Source organism: Mizuhopecten yessoensis, unplaced genomic scaffold, assembly GCF_002113885.1.
Source record: "Mizuhopecten yessoensis strain PY_sf001 unplaced genomic scaffold, ASM211388v2 scaffold9887, whole genome shotgun sequence".
Classification (NCBI taxonomy): Eukaryota; Metazoa; Mollusca; class Bivalvia; order Pectinida; family Pectinidae; genus Mizuhopecten; species Mizuhopecten yessoensis.
Genome location: NW_018408272.1, coordinates 384,009 through 403,425, shown reverse-complemented (window position 1 = coordinate 403,425; position 19,417 = coordinate 384,009). Strand labels below are relative to the sequence as shown.

General features: G+C 40.8%; 1 protein-coding gene and 1 non-coding gene across 2 annotated transcripts in view; one reads left to right on the top strand and one right to left on the bottom strand.

Moving 5' to 3' along the window:
• The window catches only part of LOC110458970 (transcription factor RFX4-like), a 39,382-nt gene that overhangs the window by 3,234 nt on the left and 16,731 nt on the right, over nucleotides 1-19,417 (top strand). Inside the window, exons 2-6 of the mRNA XM_021510961.1 lie at nucleotides 7,985-8,104; nucleotides 9,694-9,754; nucleotides 10,734-10,857; nucleotides 11,305-11,366; nucleotides 13,058-13,139. Of these exons, the coding sequence (XP_021366636.1) occupies nucleotides 7,985-8,104; nucleotides 9,694-9,754; nucleotides 10,734-10,857; nucleotides 11,305-11,366; nucleotides 13,058-13,139 (449 nt within the window). The remainder of the gene's footprint in view (nucleotides 1-7,984; nucleotides 8,105-9,693; nucleotides 9,755-10,733; nucleotides 10,858-11,304; nucleotides 11,367-13,057; nucleotides 13,140-19,417) is intronic.
• On the bottom strand, nucleotides 11,514-11,586 carry Trnav-cac. The gene has a single exon. It is a non-coding gene; the product is annotated as a tRNA-Val (tRNA).

Sequence of the window (19,417 nt, the reverse complement as noted above, 5' to 3'; positions counted from 1 at the left end):
AAATGCAATTAATATACTATCTCCCTCGATAATTGTTCGTCTCCAAATATCCCCCTCTCTACATTAAAAGCAATTAAAATAATATCTTCCTCGATAATTGTTCAAATCCGAATACCCCCCTCTCTACATAAAAAAGCCATAAATAAATCTCCCTCGATAATTGTTCATCTCCAATTCTCCCCCTCTCTACATTAAAAGCAATTAATATAATATCTCTCTCGATAATTGTTCATCTCCAATTCTCCCCCTCTCTACATTAAAAGTAATTAATATAATATCTCCCTCGATAATTGTTCGTCTCCAAATATCCCCCTCTCTACAATAAAAGTAATTAATATAATATCTCCCTCGATAATTGTTCATCTCAAAATATCCCCCTCTCTACATTAAAATGCAATTAATATACTATCTCCCTCGATAATTGTTCGTCTCCAAATATCCCCCTCTCTACAATAAAAGTAATTAATATAATATCTCCCTCGATAATTGTTCGTCTCCAAATATCCCCCTCTCTACAATAAAAGTAATTAATATAATATCTCCCACGATAATTGTTCAAATCCGAATATCCCCCTCTCTACATAAAAAAGCAATAAATATATCTGCCTCGATAATTGTTCATCTCCAAATATCCCCCTCTGTACATAAAAAAACAATTAATATAATATCTCTCTCGATAATTGTTCATCTCCAAATATCCCCCTCTGTACTTAAAAAAACAATTAATATAATATCTCTCTCGATAATTTTTCATCTCCAAATTCCCCCTCTCTACATTAAAATGCAATTAATATAATACCTCACTCGATAATTGTTCATCTCCAAATCTCCCCCTCTCTACATTAAAAGCAATTAGTATAATATCTCCCACGACAATTGTTCAAATCCGAATATCCCCCTCTCTACATAAAAAAGCCATAAATAAATCTCCCTCGATAATTGTTCATCTCCAAATCTCCCCCTCTCTACATTAAAATGCAATTAATATAATATCTCACTCGATAATTGTTCATCTCCAAATATCCCCCTCTCTACATGAAATGCGAATATAATATCTCCCACGATAATTGTTCATCTCCAAATATCCCCCTCTCTACATTAAAGTAATTAAAATAATATTTCCCTCGATAATTGTTCATCTCCAAATATCCCCCTCTGTACATAAAAAAACAATTAATATAATATCTCTCTCGATAATTGTTCATCTCCAAATCTCCCCCTCTCTACATTAAAAGTAATTAATATAATATCTCCCACTATAATTGTTCAAATCCGAATATCCCCCTCTCTACATAAAAAACAATCAATATATCTCCCTCGATAATTGTTCATCTCCAAACCTCCCCCTCTCTACATTAAAATGCAATTAATATAATATCTCCCTGGATATTTGTTCATCTCCAAATCTCCACCGCTCTACATTAAAAGCAATTTATATGATATCTCCCTCGATAATTGTTCATCTCCAAATATCCCCCTCTCTACATGAAATGCGAATGTCAATCTTTCTGTGTTCCTCGTAACACATGTTGATAACCTGTTTTGAATTTCAAATTATTTGTGACAGGCAAAATCAAGTGATAATTCTTGGTGCCTTTCTTTTAAAAGTTGATGTTGTTTCTATTTCTAAATTTCTGATAGAATTATAAGATATAGCCACTCATCATGGTAGTTTTGATTTTAAAGTAGCAACTCGGTTTCAGTTTAGAGGTGAGCAATCTTAAATTTATGTTAAGCGTAGCTACGTTTGCTGAAAATCTGAAAGCGCCGCGGTAATTTTACGTTAACTCAAATCACTATTGTAAAATAGTCCGATTCAACTTATTTTTTTTAAAAGACGACGTCATGTGGAATAATCCGATTCATTTTTTGACCAAACGGCCACATGTTCAATAAGAGGATTCAACATATTTCCAGACGGCGTCATATGATATATAGGCAAAACAACACATATGCACGCATACACTACACGCACGAAGGCGCGTCCTTAAATGATCTCAGCTGTTAATAGGTCGTTAAACAAAATAAACCAAACCAAAGCGTCATGTTAAATAATCCGATTCAAAATATTTCCAGACGACGTCATATTGAATGGTCTTATTCAACTTATTTTAAGACAGGGGCATGCGAAATAATCTTAATAAAGTTATTTCCAGACGGCATCATATTGAATAGTCCTATTCAACTTATTTCCAAACGGCGTCATTTGTATAATCCGATTCAACTTAAATCAAGACGACACTTGTTGAATAATCTGATTCAAATTATTTCCAGACGGCGTCATGAAGAAAAATCCGATTCAGCATATTTCCAGACGGCGTCATGTTGAATAATCCGAGTCAACATATTTCCAGACGGCGTCATGTTGAATAATCCGATCCAACATATTTCCACACAGTGTCATATTGAATTGTCCGATTCAAATTTCCAAACGGCGTCGCGTTGAATAATCCGATTCATCTTATCGGAATCAAATAATAAATCATTTTTCAGGTCCATATAACCACGTACCCTTTTAAATAAAAGTCCCTTATTTTTATTTCAGATGCTGAATAATTTTTGAATAATAAAAAGAAAGATGGACACTAGAAAAATACTGCATTCGGCAGAGGAACTTGTGACGTTACAATTGAAATGATGTCCTTAAGTCATAAGGCCAAGTCAATATCATAAGTAAAAGACCACCACGTTATTATGATCAAACCAATGAGGATGTAATGTAAAACTGCTTGTGTCATTCTGAATCATCTGCTTACCTAGTCTCAAATCAATTAATTTCTCGTCTAATTTACCGATTAAACAAATCATAAACTTTCGTCATATTTAATTGGAATTTTCACCTTATTTCACAACAACAGCTTGGTGTTTAATCTGTGTCAGTACTGCTTTAGATATTTCCATTTGCACATGGCGTTATTACTATTGGTGAGGTGTTTGAGGGACAGGTATTAACAGTGTACACATGTACTGTGTATGTGTCTACATTCGTGTCTACACGTCTTAACCTGTATATCTATTTACATACATGTCTACGTGGTCCCTGCAGGTAGGGCGTATGCTGCCCCCATTGCATGATCGTAAGAGGCGACAAACTTTTGGATCTTATCTTTTCTCTTCTATCTAAACAACTTTCTTTTTCCTTATGTCTCCCTTGCCAACGCCTCACTTTTGGCCTATAGTTGAGCGTTTACCCCTGTGAGGAAGGCTTTGGGTTTTGTCCCCTGGCCGAGACATTCTACTCGTGCTTAACGCTCAGTAATTTAGGAGTGGGACGACTGGTTTACCCGTTGTCAGTATAATGTGATCGAATGGGGTGTCCTGCTGAGTGTCTTCGGCAGTATGTTTCAGTGAGGTAGCACTATAAAGTCGGCATCAGTTCCGCGCTATCACAAGGAGGCAAACACGAGCATATCGCAGCATCCGAAAACACACACGCATACACTACATGCATATATTTTGCACACAGACGAGGCCGTCCTTAAATGACCATAGCTGTTGATAGGACGTTAAACAATACTAAACCAAATCAAAACGTGTCTACGTTCGTGTCTTTACGTGTCTTAACCTGTATAACTTTATACACGTGTCTAAACCCGTGTCTACAATGTATATTCGTGTCTACACGTGTCTTAACTTCTGTCTACATTCGTGTGTACACGTGTCCTAACCTGTATACATGTAAACACGCATGTCTACACGTGTCTTAACCTGTGTCAAGATTTTCAAGATTTCAAGAATTTATTTGTTCACTCAGTCGCACTAGTGCGAAACAAGAGGTCAAACAGTTGGTACATTTTAAACATGGCGGAAACTATGCTTTCAAAATTCCGTCTAATTTTTCTAGAAATCTACTAATACGAGTGAGAACTTGTGTATTACAAATTGAGAAAAGACCTTGCATTTTAGTCTAGCTTGGATTTTTACAATAGTAATCTGGTGTGTATAAGTGTCTTAAGTCTTCTCTACAAGTGTCAAAACCTGTCAAACCTGTGTCTACATTCGTGTCTGCATTTGTCTAAACCCGTATTTACTCGTGTTAACACGTGTCTAAACCCGTGTTGTCATAAACAACCGTTTTAGATTAAATATAACATGAACACCATGATACTCGGCGAATAAACCAACGACATACATGTGAGTGAGCTTTTGCCTAATCCCATTGTTTTATTCTGGTAAAAATTTTGACAGTAATAAATAAGACCAATCTATAATCCCGGTACTGTAAAAAGCCTAGTATAATGGCTAATACATGACGCTTTGTTGCCCACGGGAAGACGCCGAGCGACAAAAGAAATGACAAAAAATACGAAAAAACATCTTTTCTTATTAAACGATAGCGCAAAAAGAGGGAGAACAAACGACATTTAAATTTTACGCTTTAACGCTTTTTTCGTTCGGGCGTGTTTTTGTCTTTTTGTTATATCTGTTCCTATCTCATGCCAAACATGCTATGGACAATTTGAACATATCTCCTTTTCGATAACTTAACTCTCTCTTTAGATGTCTGAAACATAGCCATTGACCCCGAAGGTCAAACCCGTAGCGATACATTTTCAGCATCCTGGCCGACGACAGAGGCACACTTGGGTCTTAATGCCGCTATTGCTTTATGTTAGGTACATGTACTAAACAACACCGCTAACTGTGTTACTTTCATTTTAAGTGTCTCAACCGTTGTTTTCACTCGTGTCTGCACGTGTCTAATCTCTATATTAGGCCGTGTCTTCGTTCGTGTCTACAATATTTAAACATGTGTCTATATCTATGTCTACTAGTGTCTGCGCGTTTGTATACACTTGTCTAAACCTGTGTCGAAACGTGTCAAACTTGTGTTTACACTCGTGTCTACTCACATGTGCCATCGCTCGTGTCTACACATGTCTATACCTGTGTCGTCACTCTTGCCTACACGTGTCTAAACTTGTGTGTCGTCACTCGTGTCTACACGTGTCTAAACATGTCTCATCACTCGTTTCGACACATGTCTATACCTGTGTCGTCTCTCTTGCCTACACGTGTCTAATTATGTTTAATCACTCGTGTCTACACGTGTCTAAACTTGTGTCATCGCTCGTTTCGACACATGTCTTTACCTGTGTCGTCACTCGTGCCTACACGTGTCTAAACATGTGACATCGCTACTGTATACACGTGTCTAAACATTTGTCATTGCTCGTGTCTACATGTATCTAAACATGTGTCATCACTCGTGTGTACACATGTATAAACCTGTGTCATTGCTCGTGTGTACACGTGTCTAAACCAGTGTCGTCACTTGTGTATACACGTGTCTAAACATGTGTCATCATTTGTGTCTATACGTGTCTAAACATGTGTCATCACTTGTGTCTAAACCTGTGTCATCACTCGTGTATACACGTGTCTAAACCTGTGTCAGCGCTCGTGTCTACGCGTGTCTAAACCTGTGCCTTCACTTGTGTCTACACGTGTCTAAACCTGTGTCATCTCTCGTGTCTACTCGTATATTAACTTATGTCTTTATTCGTGTCTTCATGACACTGGATATGTGTCTTCACCTATCTTCGTGGGTCTTTACCTGTGTTTACACCTTTGCTTATAGCTAAATATTTGCGTGTCAGAATGAATATTCGCGAAATGTTTAATAAACAAAAAAAAAAATTACACGAGTTCAAATTAACATATAAAGCTTGCGAGTAAAAAATCCCTATGTATCCTAATACAAAAATTATCAGTTCTAAGTAGTCTATGTAAAGATTATTTAAAAATATAAATAACGGAACGTTACTCGCTACTTCATTGCGACATTAATAGCTTCAAAAGAGTTCTAACTTAAAAATGATTCAATATATATATTTATATAAATGATAATTTTGACATGATTTTCATTAATTACAAAGTTTAGGAAAAGACTTATTTAGGCTTAGCCTGTTGTCTTATCTCTTTGTTAATACATGTATTGTTATATTTCTTCTGTGTTACTTGTTATTATCTTTGTTTGTATTAACAATGAAATATTTTGAAAATTGAAATATTAAAAAGTTGAAGGTACATATGAATGATAATAAGGTTACTTTTCTTTACTTATTAAATAAAGACGACTAATCTTAACACGGGCACAATTATTACTTGTGATATACAGTATAAACGTGATATTACAGCTAATGTTTAATGCGATCATTTCGAAAAGTAATTGTCTTCAAATGATTAATTTTGAATATCAATAATGACATTCAATTTAGTAACATAAATAGTTTTGCTCTATGAAGGGTATGACAAGTATGAATTAAGCCGTAGTTAATCTATTCGAGGTCCTGATCACTGATCACAGATAGAATAAGAGATCACCCACACGTATGGGATTAATTACCGCAGGACTATGTTCTCCCTTACAGAGATTCTCTAACATAGAGGATTTGCCTTTTGTACGGATTAAAGAAAACCCACATCTTTTAGTCATTTTCCTTTATCTCAAAACCATCAAATGCATGGAACCATATTGTATTTACCGGGTCACACATTCTTGTATAAATAACACTAAAAAGTCAAGACCGCGATCGCCCGCATCTAGGATAGGCCAACGGTCGCGGATTGTAAAAATGAACAACTTGCGGCGGTAGCTCGTGTTTTATTCAGCTCGAAAACTAATCACACACAATATAGAAAAGGTTGCCTGACAGTCTCAATGGGATCATTTTTCATTTCTTTAATTTCGATCTTACACACCACTTCCTAAACCAGGTGTCCCCCACTCAGCGTAAAATCCGTGTAATCGCTTATTAATTTGACTGCCGCAACGGTTTTCCTCAGCACAGGCCAATGTCTATAGAATCCTTTGAATTTTCTTATTGTAATGTCTGGATGACGTTCTTGCGCACTAGATTTTGATTACTGAATGAATGTGTTTTTTTTACTGGTTCCTGCCGTTGCGGCATTCCAAGGAAATGTGCAATGGACTAGAATAGCGATATAATGTTTAAATCATCGATGCGTTGATATTGTATGTATAGTTATGGAGTTGATTTAGTGAGTGTGAATTGTCATCAGCGTCTTTTAAACGCTTCCCTATACTTAATAACGAATATATTTGAGCTTTTTTTTTTTAAACATAGGAATAACATATTTATCGCATGAACACTATATTATTTATTGAATAAGCCAACGAAAAAACTTTTACCAAATCTCATTGCTTTATTCTGGAAGTATTTTTTACAGTAATGTCTTAAACTATTCTATAATTACGTAACTTCAGAACAAACTATCAATGGTGGCTCATATTGAACGCTTTGTTGCCCACGAAATGGCGCCGCGTGGTAAAATGAAATAACTAAAACACACAAAAAAACCCACCGCATATGTTTTTTTTATTAAGAGATAAAGCAAAAAGAGGGATTAATTGTACGTTAGGCGGTATTTCTTACTTTGGTTGGTGTTTCTATTTGTGTTGGCGGGTTTTCCTCTTTTCGTTATTTCTATTTCGTACGTAATTCCAAACATGCTTTGGACACCCTATACATAGTTTAAACCCCTCTTTAAGTGTCTGACAAATATATAGCCATTGATCCCGGAAGTCGATCATCCCGGCCAATTATTGGTTTCGAATGACCGAGATACACTTGGGTCTAATCAACTGCAATGTACTGTATGTACTAAATGTACTAGCAATTGTGTAGCTATTCTTTTTACACTGTTATTTTGTTAATAACTGCAAGTTTTTTGTGTCCTATTTTCTGTTTGTTTGACGTGTCCTATTTTCTGTTTGTTTGGTGTGCCCTATTTTCATTTTGTTTGGTGTGTCCTATTTTCTGAATAATTGGCATGCCCTATTTTCTGTTTGATTAGTGTGCCCTATTTTCTGTTTGTTCGGTGTGTCCTATTTTCTGTTTGATTGGCGTGCCCTATTTTCTGTTTGTTTGGTGTGTCTTATTTTCTGTTTGTTTGGTGTGCCCTGTTTTCTGTTTGTTCGGTGTGCCATATTAACGATCTCGTCGTCTTTGTATTTCAGATGATTGGTTTGATCATTGTGTTGACGAATCCAAGGAACTGGATACCGTCGATGAGGATGGCGACAATTGTGAGGACAACACGGCTTCTGGGTTCGGCGAGGACATTGACGCCAAACTAGGTGAGCTATAAGCTTTTATTATTATAGCTAGTCTATATAACACCGTTTCTGATTGGATGATATTGATCACACGAGGAGGTAATACAAATTATGTCTAACTTACGCGCTCGAGTCTTCCCGTTTTATTTCCCTCATTCGGGCCCCTCTGCAAAACTTAAGTGGCATCCACGCATGACTTCTGAGTGACTGAAGAAGACGACAACATGGTCGCGCAAATGTGACCATCTTAAATGTTATCTAACTCTTTCTGCCTATTTCTGTATAACAAAATTACACTGTCCTTGTTGGAAGGGGAAATGGTTCTTTGTTTTCCTACAACAGAGACAGCGCGTTACATGATCAATTTCTTTGTTTTTTGTTTTTGGAATCCTACATCAAAATACTTTGACTTTATACATTTTTATGTCAGAAGTTCTAAAATAATATACTTCCTGCTGATTCAGTTAACGCAGTTTACACTTGGATATTTCAAAACAAATCCTACATCTTAAGCATGTCCCCCGTTTGATTCAGTGCCGGTTGTGTATATTTGTCGTTTTGAACCTGAGGTGGCTGATACGACACCTGTAGGACATGTCGTTATTTTTACTTTGTAGCTGGGTCGAGGTTTTTCGTCATATATTTACTCTTAATGTTATGGTCTTTTCCTAAGAATGAAAATAATACCATAAAACAGTGAAGACTCAAAAAATAAGTCTCAGAAACTTAATTACAGTATAATAATACGGCTCTCTAATCAGTGAAGCTTAAGATAGACGATCATCCGATAAAAGGATTTACTCATTATTTCCCTTGTCATACACTCGCTTTTCAGTTGCTCAATTCTTTGATTTACACGCAAACACACACAGGAAGTTCACAAAATAGCAAATAATGAAAATAGCTATACATACAGATGTATTTAATAGTTATCCGTCTATCCGGGTTACTTTATTCATACGGTATTCGTTTTGTAACATTTGACATTGGTCCTATACAGCCGTTAGGAATGTAAAAAACAAAATACAACTAGAAATGTTCGATCAACAAATTCTACGAGTAAACAGCACATTGCATAGTTGATAATCCAAATCGAAAAGTAAAAGAGAAAAACAATATATCATCCTCGCTAGCTGTAATTATTTCAATGGTCAGGTCAGCTTTAAATGACGATCAACACAAGTAAAATACATTTTCGCCAGCATGACACATTTTGTAAAATCTGTCAAGTTTAATACAAAATACCGTTCACAGTTTCGATAAATCGACCACGTCTAACTTTCAAAAATCAAAATCCACAATTCTAGTTGAATGTACAAAAATGCTAAGTACCATTGGAAAGACGAATAAGTTTTCTTCTAGAATCCTCCTTTTAAAATATACACGGAAATACATTTTCCTTCCGCGGACATGATCTCGGTATCTTGTAAATCTATTTATAGATTTCTCGATCCAGTGAGACGTCAGGTGTTCGCTCTGGCATGACGTTAACCTCATGAATATGTAAAAAGTGACTATAAATGCAAAAAACGGTAACTAAAAAGAAATCGAGGGAGTATTTTTAAAAGCTTTAATAGTTTTCTTATTATAAAGAAATCATTTTATTTCAGGTGCATATGCAAAATTACGATCTGCCTCCAAGCCTCATTCGACACCACAAACTCTCAAATGGTAAGTTGTCTTTAATGATAAACTTATCAGAGGTGCACACTGCCTCAAAGTATAAACACACGAGATATTGACATTGACGATAACAATGATTTACCTTTTTGTAGTAAATAATATTTACCTGTAAACTAAAACGTGGCAATATTTGGAAATGTACATAGTTTTAACTAGCCAGTAGCATATTCTAATTAATAAAAGTGGATTGGTAAGCTATACGAACCTAAAACAACCTTAAAACAGAACTTGAATAGGTTTTTGTTTGTCTTTTTGTGTGTATTTGCCATTATTTTTTTTTATTATAATGTGTGGAGAGGGCGTAAATGACTTTAGAGATATACATTTTGCCGAATCCTTTTGCTGTAATTTTGACAATAAAATCTTTGAATAAAAAGAAAAAAAATATGCTGTATATCAAATAATGTCACATTCTGAATACGTTAACAAACACTGCAGTGAACTGATATCGCTGAATATGTGTATCATATGAGGGGACAAAAACATGGTGCTGTACAAAAACATGTCGACATATATACTTTTGACATAACGTGAAATAAACGAGAAAGTTACGCTTACTTTTCAGAACATAATGTTGAAACACTTTTAGTGCAAATTACAGCAAATACTCGTTGAAGCACACGAAGGTTAAATTGTCTGAAGTGTTGTTAGCTTAAGGAGTCGATTATACGAAATGTCTCCATTTTGAGAAATTTGGAAAACAAATTGAGATAAAAGGAAATGAACAAATATTTTATATTTGTGTTTTTATCTGCGGACGATCATTATAGATCCCTAAGAATGCAGGTTTCAGTCTTTGATTAATTATTTTTTGAACAAAAAGCAAGATAAAAGAACACGAAACTTACATTAAGTTGCAGTTAATTAACCAGGTAATGGAGGTTGGGCCCAGGAAACCCGACTTCGAGCCAAACGGTACTTCAGTGTGTCAAATTTCTTGATATTGAAAAGTTCGACATATTTACAGGTTGGAGGATAACTACGAGATAGCCATCGGCGTGTGTATTCCTCGTAGTACTCTCTACTACCACTATCTCGACTACTGTGAGAAAAGGGACACCCAGCCTGTCAATGCGGCCAGTTTTGGGAAGGTGAGAAGTCTAGGGGTTCCGGACACTTAAGTGATTTCTTTAATATTTTTTACAACCCCAGAACGTGTTTGTTACCTCGCTCCCCTTAGCGTTAAAGGTTTAATAAAGTGTAACAACAGCAATATTTTGTTTTCGCTGAGTGGACGCCACAACTTGTATCATGGTTTGAGAGAGCACATTTCCAATCCTTATTGGTTTGATTTCAGAAGCTATATACCCAGATAAAACGACATATGGTCACAGCACAAGGTAACTTAAAGTCCTTAACTATCCGTAAAAAAGTGACTACCACATGTGATTAAATACTTATTCACTATAATTTAATTAATACTGTACTGTTCTTGATCTATAATTACATGTTTGAGAACCATCAATGCCGGTGGTATATTCATTCCCCTGAAGAGCTAACAATAGATTAATGGATACGTTTACTCTGTTTATGTTCAGATCATACGACAACAGTTTCCACAGATTACAACGAGGAGACTGGGAACAAGGGGACAGTCTAAGTAAGTATAAAGTACACAATGCAAAATATCTTAAATAAAACATTGAAAATTGTAGAAAATATATAAATGCATCGTGAATGTGTGTGTAACTTGTAATAAAGTAATATAAGATCATTTTTATTAAAGAAAAGAAAAAAAAAGTAACCATGGTTCCGCTGGGGCTCGAACCCAGGACCTCTCGCGTGTGAAGCGAGCGTGATAACCACTACACTACGGAACCGATGCATAAGTTGGCTACACAAATTGAGACGACTGAATTGACACCGCTGTTATGCTAACTTCTAGGGTTAATACTTTGTATACTGCTTATAAAACAATAGCTATTGCACCATGGCAGACCACATAAATACTTATGTTTTTAATTTACTAAATTTACGATATTCCACGGTTTACAACAGAACAGTGGCAAGTAACAACGAGAACGATAATAGTCTAAATATAGAAACATAAACTCGTTAGTCGAGTCATTAAGTAGGTCAGCGAACAAAGATTAACGTGACATAAATACCGTATTCTACGAGTTTACAACTAATTTATAAAAATTCCCTTTATATATAAGTGTTATAAATAGACTAGGATCTAAGGTCAATTGCACTCCAACATTGGAGTTCTGATCCTTGTAATGGAAAAAGAAGACTACCCCAGTTGCATGTAGTTGATTGATCTGGTTTCTCTTTACATGTATATAACGTTAACACACTTAAACGATCTGGTAGAGAACGCCCCAAGTTACATGTGTAACTAAATCTACGAATTAATAGAAACGTTTTTGATAAAATATGACACCTAAACATCCGTGCTTATACACCGATACACAGACAACAGTAAACTTCACAATACACTTACAACTTAAACCTGACAATAGCTAATCCATGTAGAATTCACAATCATACATAATTTTAACTGTAAATTTGTATTTCATAACTCTATGTTTTCTATAAACAGTATCTTTGTAGTTGGGTTTTCAAGTGTTCGTCTGTTCTAATGGTAGTATATATATTGTTACCACTTCTTAATTTTAAATATTGTTAATTACGCTTAAATATTAATTCCTTACTAGATATCACTTAAAAATAACCATACGGAAAATCCTTTTTCTATGAAGAAGTAATACGCAAATAGAAAACAGAAGAAATATGATTTGTTCAAAATTTACGTTATTAAATTAATGAATTAAGCGGGTTTGTTTTAAGTGACAACAATAATTACAGGAAGTACATCAAATTGAATCTTGCAAAATACTGTAACTTAATTACATGCTAGCAATTAAAAGTTACTTACGAATTTAAGTAGATATTTGTTGTACTTTATATTCTAAATACAACATAATTAATAATCTAAATGTTCTGTATCAACATCACAACGCTACGCTCTATACAGGAAAGGAATGCTGGCGGTCCTGAATTTAACCCTTTCGCCCCTATGTAACTTTAGTAGACTATACCATGCATTGATATAGAAGAGTCCATTATGGTCGACAGTGGCGAATGGGTTAAGTTGTCATGTAACCCATGCGATTTTGTTTTGTTTTGTATTGTTTTACGGCCCATCGACAATTTGAGTCATTTAGGGCCTAACAACAGTGAGGTTAGGAATAAAGTGACGGTGTTCCGTAACTGTCAATTAATGTCGGAATTTGAAATTGACAAAGGAGTCTTCGGAATATGTAATTTGTATATTTTTATATACAGGTATCACTATTATGGAATCGGTGTACGGGAAAGTTCAATCTACTACGAGCTCATGTACTCAGCCAAAGGCATCCAGAGGTCTGTACACTACAACTAAATCACTTCTACCTAGCGAAAATTTCACTTCTGTATTGTTCTTTAAATAGTAACGATTTGTATACGCGAAGGCATAAGGATACAGATAATTATTCAGTTGTTCTTGAAAAAGGTTTTATATCACATTTGATGTCGTAAATATGTTTTCTTTGTACATTTCTAATTCTGTAAAGAGAAATACATTTTAAAGTTGAGATGTTACGCTCACAATTGCAGTCAATAGGAACGAACTGTAGTTAATTTACAGTCGCTAAAACATTTTAATTTCATGCATGTTCGTATATTAGAAGTAAATATTTATAAACTAATAGTTTTCGGGTCAAAGCACTAGTCCTTAGTGGTCAAGTTATGAGAAAGTACTTGTTTTGTTTGAGATTCGGTCGTTACAGAAACAGGTCTATCTGAGAATATGTTTACAGAACACTTATGTAAGCAAATATTAAGAATCGTACTTGTGGTATATATCTAGATATAAATGTATCACCAATCCTTAAAATTATTTAAAGGTTATATAAATGATAATGATTGAAATAACAACATACAACATAGATATTGCGCCATGTGTAATTTGCAAAATTTCTCTAATGTGCTTTACAGTAAACTATATTTGAAGTTGAATTTGTAAACAATTAAACCTACAATGTACAATGCAGTTCAATATCTCCTAGTTCATTGAACGGTTATCTCAAAAGGTTACTTATGCTGGATACACCGAATAATCTGGGATTGTCTTCTGTGTCCTCTACTAAGGGGACATGCAACAGACCAAAATTGATCTGCTGCCCTAGTTTCAACACTTTTTCTATTTTTCACGTCTTCTTATTTTTCTATCTACCGTAATTCTCTTTTCCGGTAGTGTCTCACTAGGCACCCGTCCTCATATGACCCTAGCTGTTGTATCTCCCTAGGCACCCGTCCTCATATGACCCTGGCTGATGTCTCCCCCTAGGCGCCCCGTCTTCATATGACCCTGGCTGTTGTGTGTCCCTAGGCACCCGTCCTCATATGACCCTGGCTGTTGTTTCTCTCTAGGCACCCGTCCTCATATGACCCTGGCTGTTGTTTCTCCCTAGGCACCCGTCCTCATATGACCCTGGCTGATGTCTCTCCCTAGGCGCCCCGTCCTCATATGACCCTGGCTGTTGTGTATACCTAGGCACCCGTCCTCATATGATCCTGGCTGTTGTGTCTCCCAAGGCACCTGTCCTCATATGACCCTTGCTGTTGTGTCTCCCTAGGTATCCGTCCTCATATGACCCTGATTGTTGTGTGTCCCTAGGCACCCGTCCTCATATGACCCAAGCTGATGTGTCTCCCTAGGCACCCGTCCTCATATGACCTCTCCCTAGGCATCCGTCCTCATATGACCCTGATTGTTGTGTGTCCCTAGGCACCCGTCCTCATATGACCCAAGCTGATGTGTCTCCCTAGGCACCCGTCCTCATATGACCCTAGCTGTTTTGTCTCTCTAGGCACCCGTCCTCATATGACCCTGATTGTTGTGTGTCCCTAGGCACCCGTCCTCATATGACCCAAGCTGATGTGTCTCCCTAGGCACCCGTCCTCATATGACCTCTCCCTAGGCATCCGTCCTCATATGACCCTGATTGTTGTGTGTCCCTAGGCACCCGTCCTCATATGACCCAAGCTGATGTGTCTCCCTAGGCACCCGTCCTCATATGACCCTGGCTGTTGTTTCTCCCTAGGCACCCGTCCTCATATGACCCTGGCTGATGTCTCCCCCTAGGCGCCCCGTCTTCATATGACCCTGGCTGTTGTGTGTCCCTAGGCACCCGTCCTCATATGACCCAAGCTGATGTGTCTCCCTAGGCACCCGTCCTCATATGACCCTGGCTGATGTCTCCCCCTAGGCGCCCCGTCTTCATATGACCCTGGCTGTTGTGTGTCCCTAGGCACCCGTCCTCATATGACCCTGGCTGTTGTGTCTCCAAAGGCACCTGTCCTGATATGACCCTTGCTGTTGTGTCTCCCTAGGCATCCGCCCTCATATGACCCTGATTGTTGTGTGTCCCTAGGCACCCGTCCTCATATGACCCAAGCTGATGTGTCTCCCTAGGCACCCGTCCTCATATGACCCTGGCTGTTGTGTATACCTAGGCATCCGTCCTCATATGACCCTAGCTGTTGTGTGTCCCTAGGCACCCGTCCTCATATGACCCTGGCTGTTGTTTCTCTCTAGGCACCCGTCCTCATATGACCCTGGCTGTTGTTTCTACTTAGGCACCGGTCCTCATATGACCCTGGCTGTTGTGTCTCTCTAGGCACCCGTCCTCATATGACCCTTGCTGTTGTGTCTCCCTAGGCATCCGTCCTAATATGACCCTGATTGTTGTGTGTCCCTAGGCACCCGTCCTCATATGACCCTGGCTGTTGTGTCTCCAAAGGCACCTGTCCTCATATGACCCTTGCTGTTGTGTCTCCCTAGGCATCCGTCCTCATATGACCCTGATTGTTGTGTGTCCCTAGGCACCCGTCCTCATATGTCCCAAGCTGATGTGTCTCCCTAGGCACCCGTCCCCATATGACCCTAGCTGTTTTGTCTCTCTAGGCACCCGTCCCCATATGACCCTTGCTGTTGTGTCTCCCTAGCCCCCGTCCTCATATGGCCCTGGCTGTTGTGTCTCCAAAGGCACCTGTCCTGATATGACCCTTGCTGTTGTGTCTCCCTAGGTATCCGTCCTCATATGACCCTGATTGTTGTGTGTCCCTAGGCACCCGTCCTCATATGTCCCAAGCTGATGTGTCTCCCTAGGCACCCGTCCCCATATGACCCTAGCTGTTTTGTCTCTCTAGGCACCCGACCTCATATGACCCTTGCTGTTGTGTCTCCCCAGGCCCCGTCCTCATATGGCCCTGGCTGTTGTGGCTCTCTAGGCACCCGTCCTCATATGACCCTTGCTGTTGTGCCTCCCTAGGCCCCGTCCTCATATGGCCCTGGCTGTTGTGGCTCTCTAGGCACCCGTCCTCATATGACCCTTGCTGTTGTGCCTCCCTAGGCCCCGTCCTCATATGGCCCTGGCTGTTGTGGCTCTCTAGGCACCCGTCCTCATATGACCCTTGCTGTTGTGTATCCCTAGGCACCCGTCCTCATTTGACCCTGGCTGTTGTGTCTCCAAAGGCACCTGTCCTCGTATGACCCTTGCTGTTGTGTCTCCCTAGGCAACCGTCCTCATATGACCCTGGCTGTTGTGTCTACCTAGGCACCCGTCCTCATATGACCCTGGCTGCTGTGTCTCCCATGGCATCTGTCCTCATATGACCCTTATGACCCTTGCTGTTGTGTCTCCCTAGGTATCCGTCCTCATATGACCCTGATTGTTGTGTGTCCCTAGGCACACGTCCTCATATGACCCTGTCTGTTGTGTCTCTCTAGGGCTGTTGAGTCTCCCTAGGCACCCGTCCTCATATGACCTCTCCCTAGGCATCCGTCCTCATATGACCCTTATTGTTGTGTGTCCCTAGGCACCCGTCCTCATATGTCCCAAGCTGATGTGTCTCCCTAGGCACCCGTCCCCATATGACCCTAGCTGTTTTGTCTCTCTAGGCACCCGACCTCATATGACCCTTGCTGTTGTGTCTCCCTAGGCCCCGGCCTCATATGGCCCTGGCTGTTGTGTCTCTCCTTGCTGTTGTGTCTCCCTAGGCACCCGTCCTAATATGACCCTGGCTGATGTCTCTCCCTAAGCGCCCCGTCCTCATATGATTCTGGCTGTTGAGTCTCCCTAGGCACCCGTCCTCATATGACCCAGGCTGATGTGTCTCCCTAGGCACCCGTCCTCATATAACTCTTCTAGGCACCCGTCCTCATATGACCCTTGCTGTTGTGTCTCCCCAGGCCCCGTCCTCATATGGCCCTGGCTGTTGTGGCTCTCTAGGCACCCGTCCTCATATGACCCTGGCGGTTCTGTCTCCCAAGGCACCCGGCCTCATATGACTCTGGCTGGTGTGTCTCCCTAAGCAGCTGTCCCCATATGACCCTAACTGTTGTGTCCCCCTAGGCACCTGTTCTCATATGACCCTAGCTTTTGTGTCTCCCAAGTGATGTGTCTCCCTAGGCACCCGTCCTCATATAACTCTGGCTGATGTCTCTCCCTAGGCGCCCCGTCCTCATATGACTCTGGCTGTTGTGTCTCCCTAGGCACCCGTTCTCATATGACCCTGGCGGTTCTGTCTCCCAAGGCACCCGTCCTCATATGACTCTTGGCTGGTGTGTCTCCCTAGGCACCTGTCCTCATATGACCCTTGCTGTTTTGTCTCTCTAGGCATCCGTCCTCATATGACCCTGATCGTTGTGTGTCCCTAGGCACCCGTCCTCATATACCCGTCCTCATATGACCCTAGTTGATGTGTCTCCCTAGGCACCCGTCCTCATATGACCTCTCCCTAGGCATCCGTCCTCATATGACCCTTATTGTTGTGTGTCCCTAGGCACCCGTCCTCATATGACCCAAGCTTATGTGTCTCCCTAGGCACCCGTCCTCATATGACCTCTCCCTAGGCATCCGTCCTCATATGACCCTTATTGTTGTGTGTCCCTAGGCACCCGTCCTCATATGACCCTAGCTGTTGTGTCTCTCTAGGCACCCGTCCTCATATGTCCCTGGCTGTTGTGTCTCCCTAGGCACCCGTCCTAATATGACCCTGGCTGATGTCTCTCCCTAAGCGCCCCGTCCTCATATGATTCTGGCTGTTGAGTCTCCCTAGGCACCCGTCCTCATATGACCTCTCCCTAGGCATCCGTCCTCATATGACCCTGATTGTTCTGCGTTCCTAGGCACCCGTCCTCATATGACCCTGTCTGTTGTGTCTCTCTAGGGCTGTTGAGTCTCCCTAGGCACCCGTCCTCATATGACCTCTCCCTAGGCATCCGTCCTCATATGACCCTGATTGTTCTGCGTTCCTAGGCACCCGTCCTCATATGACCCTGTCTGTTGTGTCTCTCTAGGGCTGTTGAGTCTCCCTAGGCACCCGTCCTCATATGACCCTGGCTGCTGTGTCTCCCATGGCATCTGTCCTCATATGACCCTTATGACCCTTGCTGTTGTGTCTCCCTAGGCCCCGGCCTCATATGGCCCTGGCTGTTGTGTCTCTCCTTGCTGTTGTGTCTCCCTAGGCACCCGTCCTCATATGACCCTAGCTGTTTTGTCTCTCTAGGCACCCGTCCTCATATGACCCTTGCTGTTGTGTCTCCCTAGGCCCCGTCCTCATATGGCCCTGGCTGTTGTGTCTCTCTAGGCACCCGTCCTCATATGACCCTGGCTGCTGTGTCTCCCATGGCATCTGTCCTCATATGACCCTTGCCGTTGTGTCTCCCTAGGCACCCGTCCTCATATGGCCCTGGCTGTTGTGTCTCTCCTTGCTGTTGTGTCTCCCTAGGCACCCGTCCTAATATGACCCTGGCTGATGTCTCTCCCTAAGCGCCCCGTCCTCTTATGATTCTGGCTGTTGAGTCTCCCTAGGCACCCGTCCTCATATGACCCTAGCTGTTTTGTCTCTCTAGGCACCCGACCTCATATGACCCTTGCTGTTGTGTCTCCCTAGGCACCCGTCCTCATCTGACCCTGGCTGTTGTGTCTCTCTAGGCACCCGTCCTCATATGACCCTGGCTGATGTGTATACCTAGGCATCCGTCCTCATATGACCCTGGCTGTTGTGTGTCCCTAGGCACCCGTCATCATATGACCCTAGCTGATGTGTCTCCCTAGGCACCCGTCCTCATATGACCCTGGCGGTTCTGTCTCCCAAGGCACCCGGCCTCATATGACTCTGGCTGGTGTGTCTCCCTGTGTCCCCCTAGGCACCTGTTCTCATATGACCCTAGCTTTTGTGTCTCCCAAGGCACCCGTCCTCATATGACCCTGGCTGTTGTGTCTCCCTAGGCACCCGTTCTCATATGACCCTGGCGGTTCTGTCTCCCAAGGCACCCGGCCTCATATGACTCTGGCTGGTGTGTCTCCCTAAGCAGCTGTCCTCATATGACCCTAACTGTTGTGTCCCCCTAGGCACCTGTTCTCATATGACCCTAGCTTTTGTGTCTCCCAAGGCACCCGTCCTCATATGACTCTGGCTGGTGTGTCTCTCTAGGCACCCGTCCTCATATGACCCTGGCTGTTGTGTGTCCCTAGGCACCCGTCCTCATATGACCCTAGCTGATGTGTCTCCCTAGGCACCCGTCCTCATATGACCCTGGCTGTTGTGTCTCTCTAGGCACCCGTCCTCATATGACCCTGGCTGTTGTGTCTC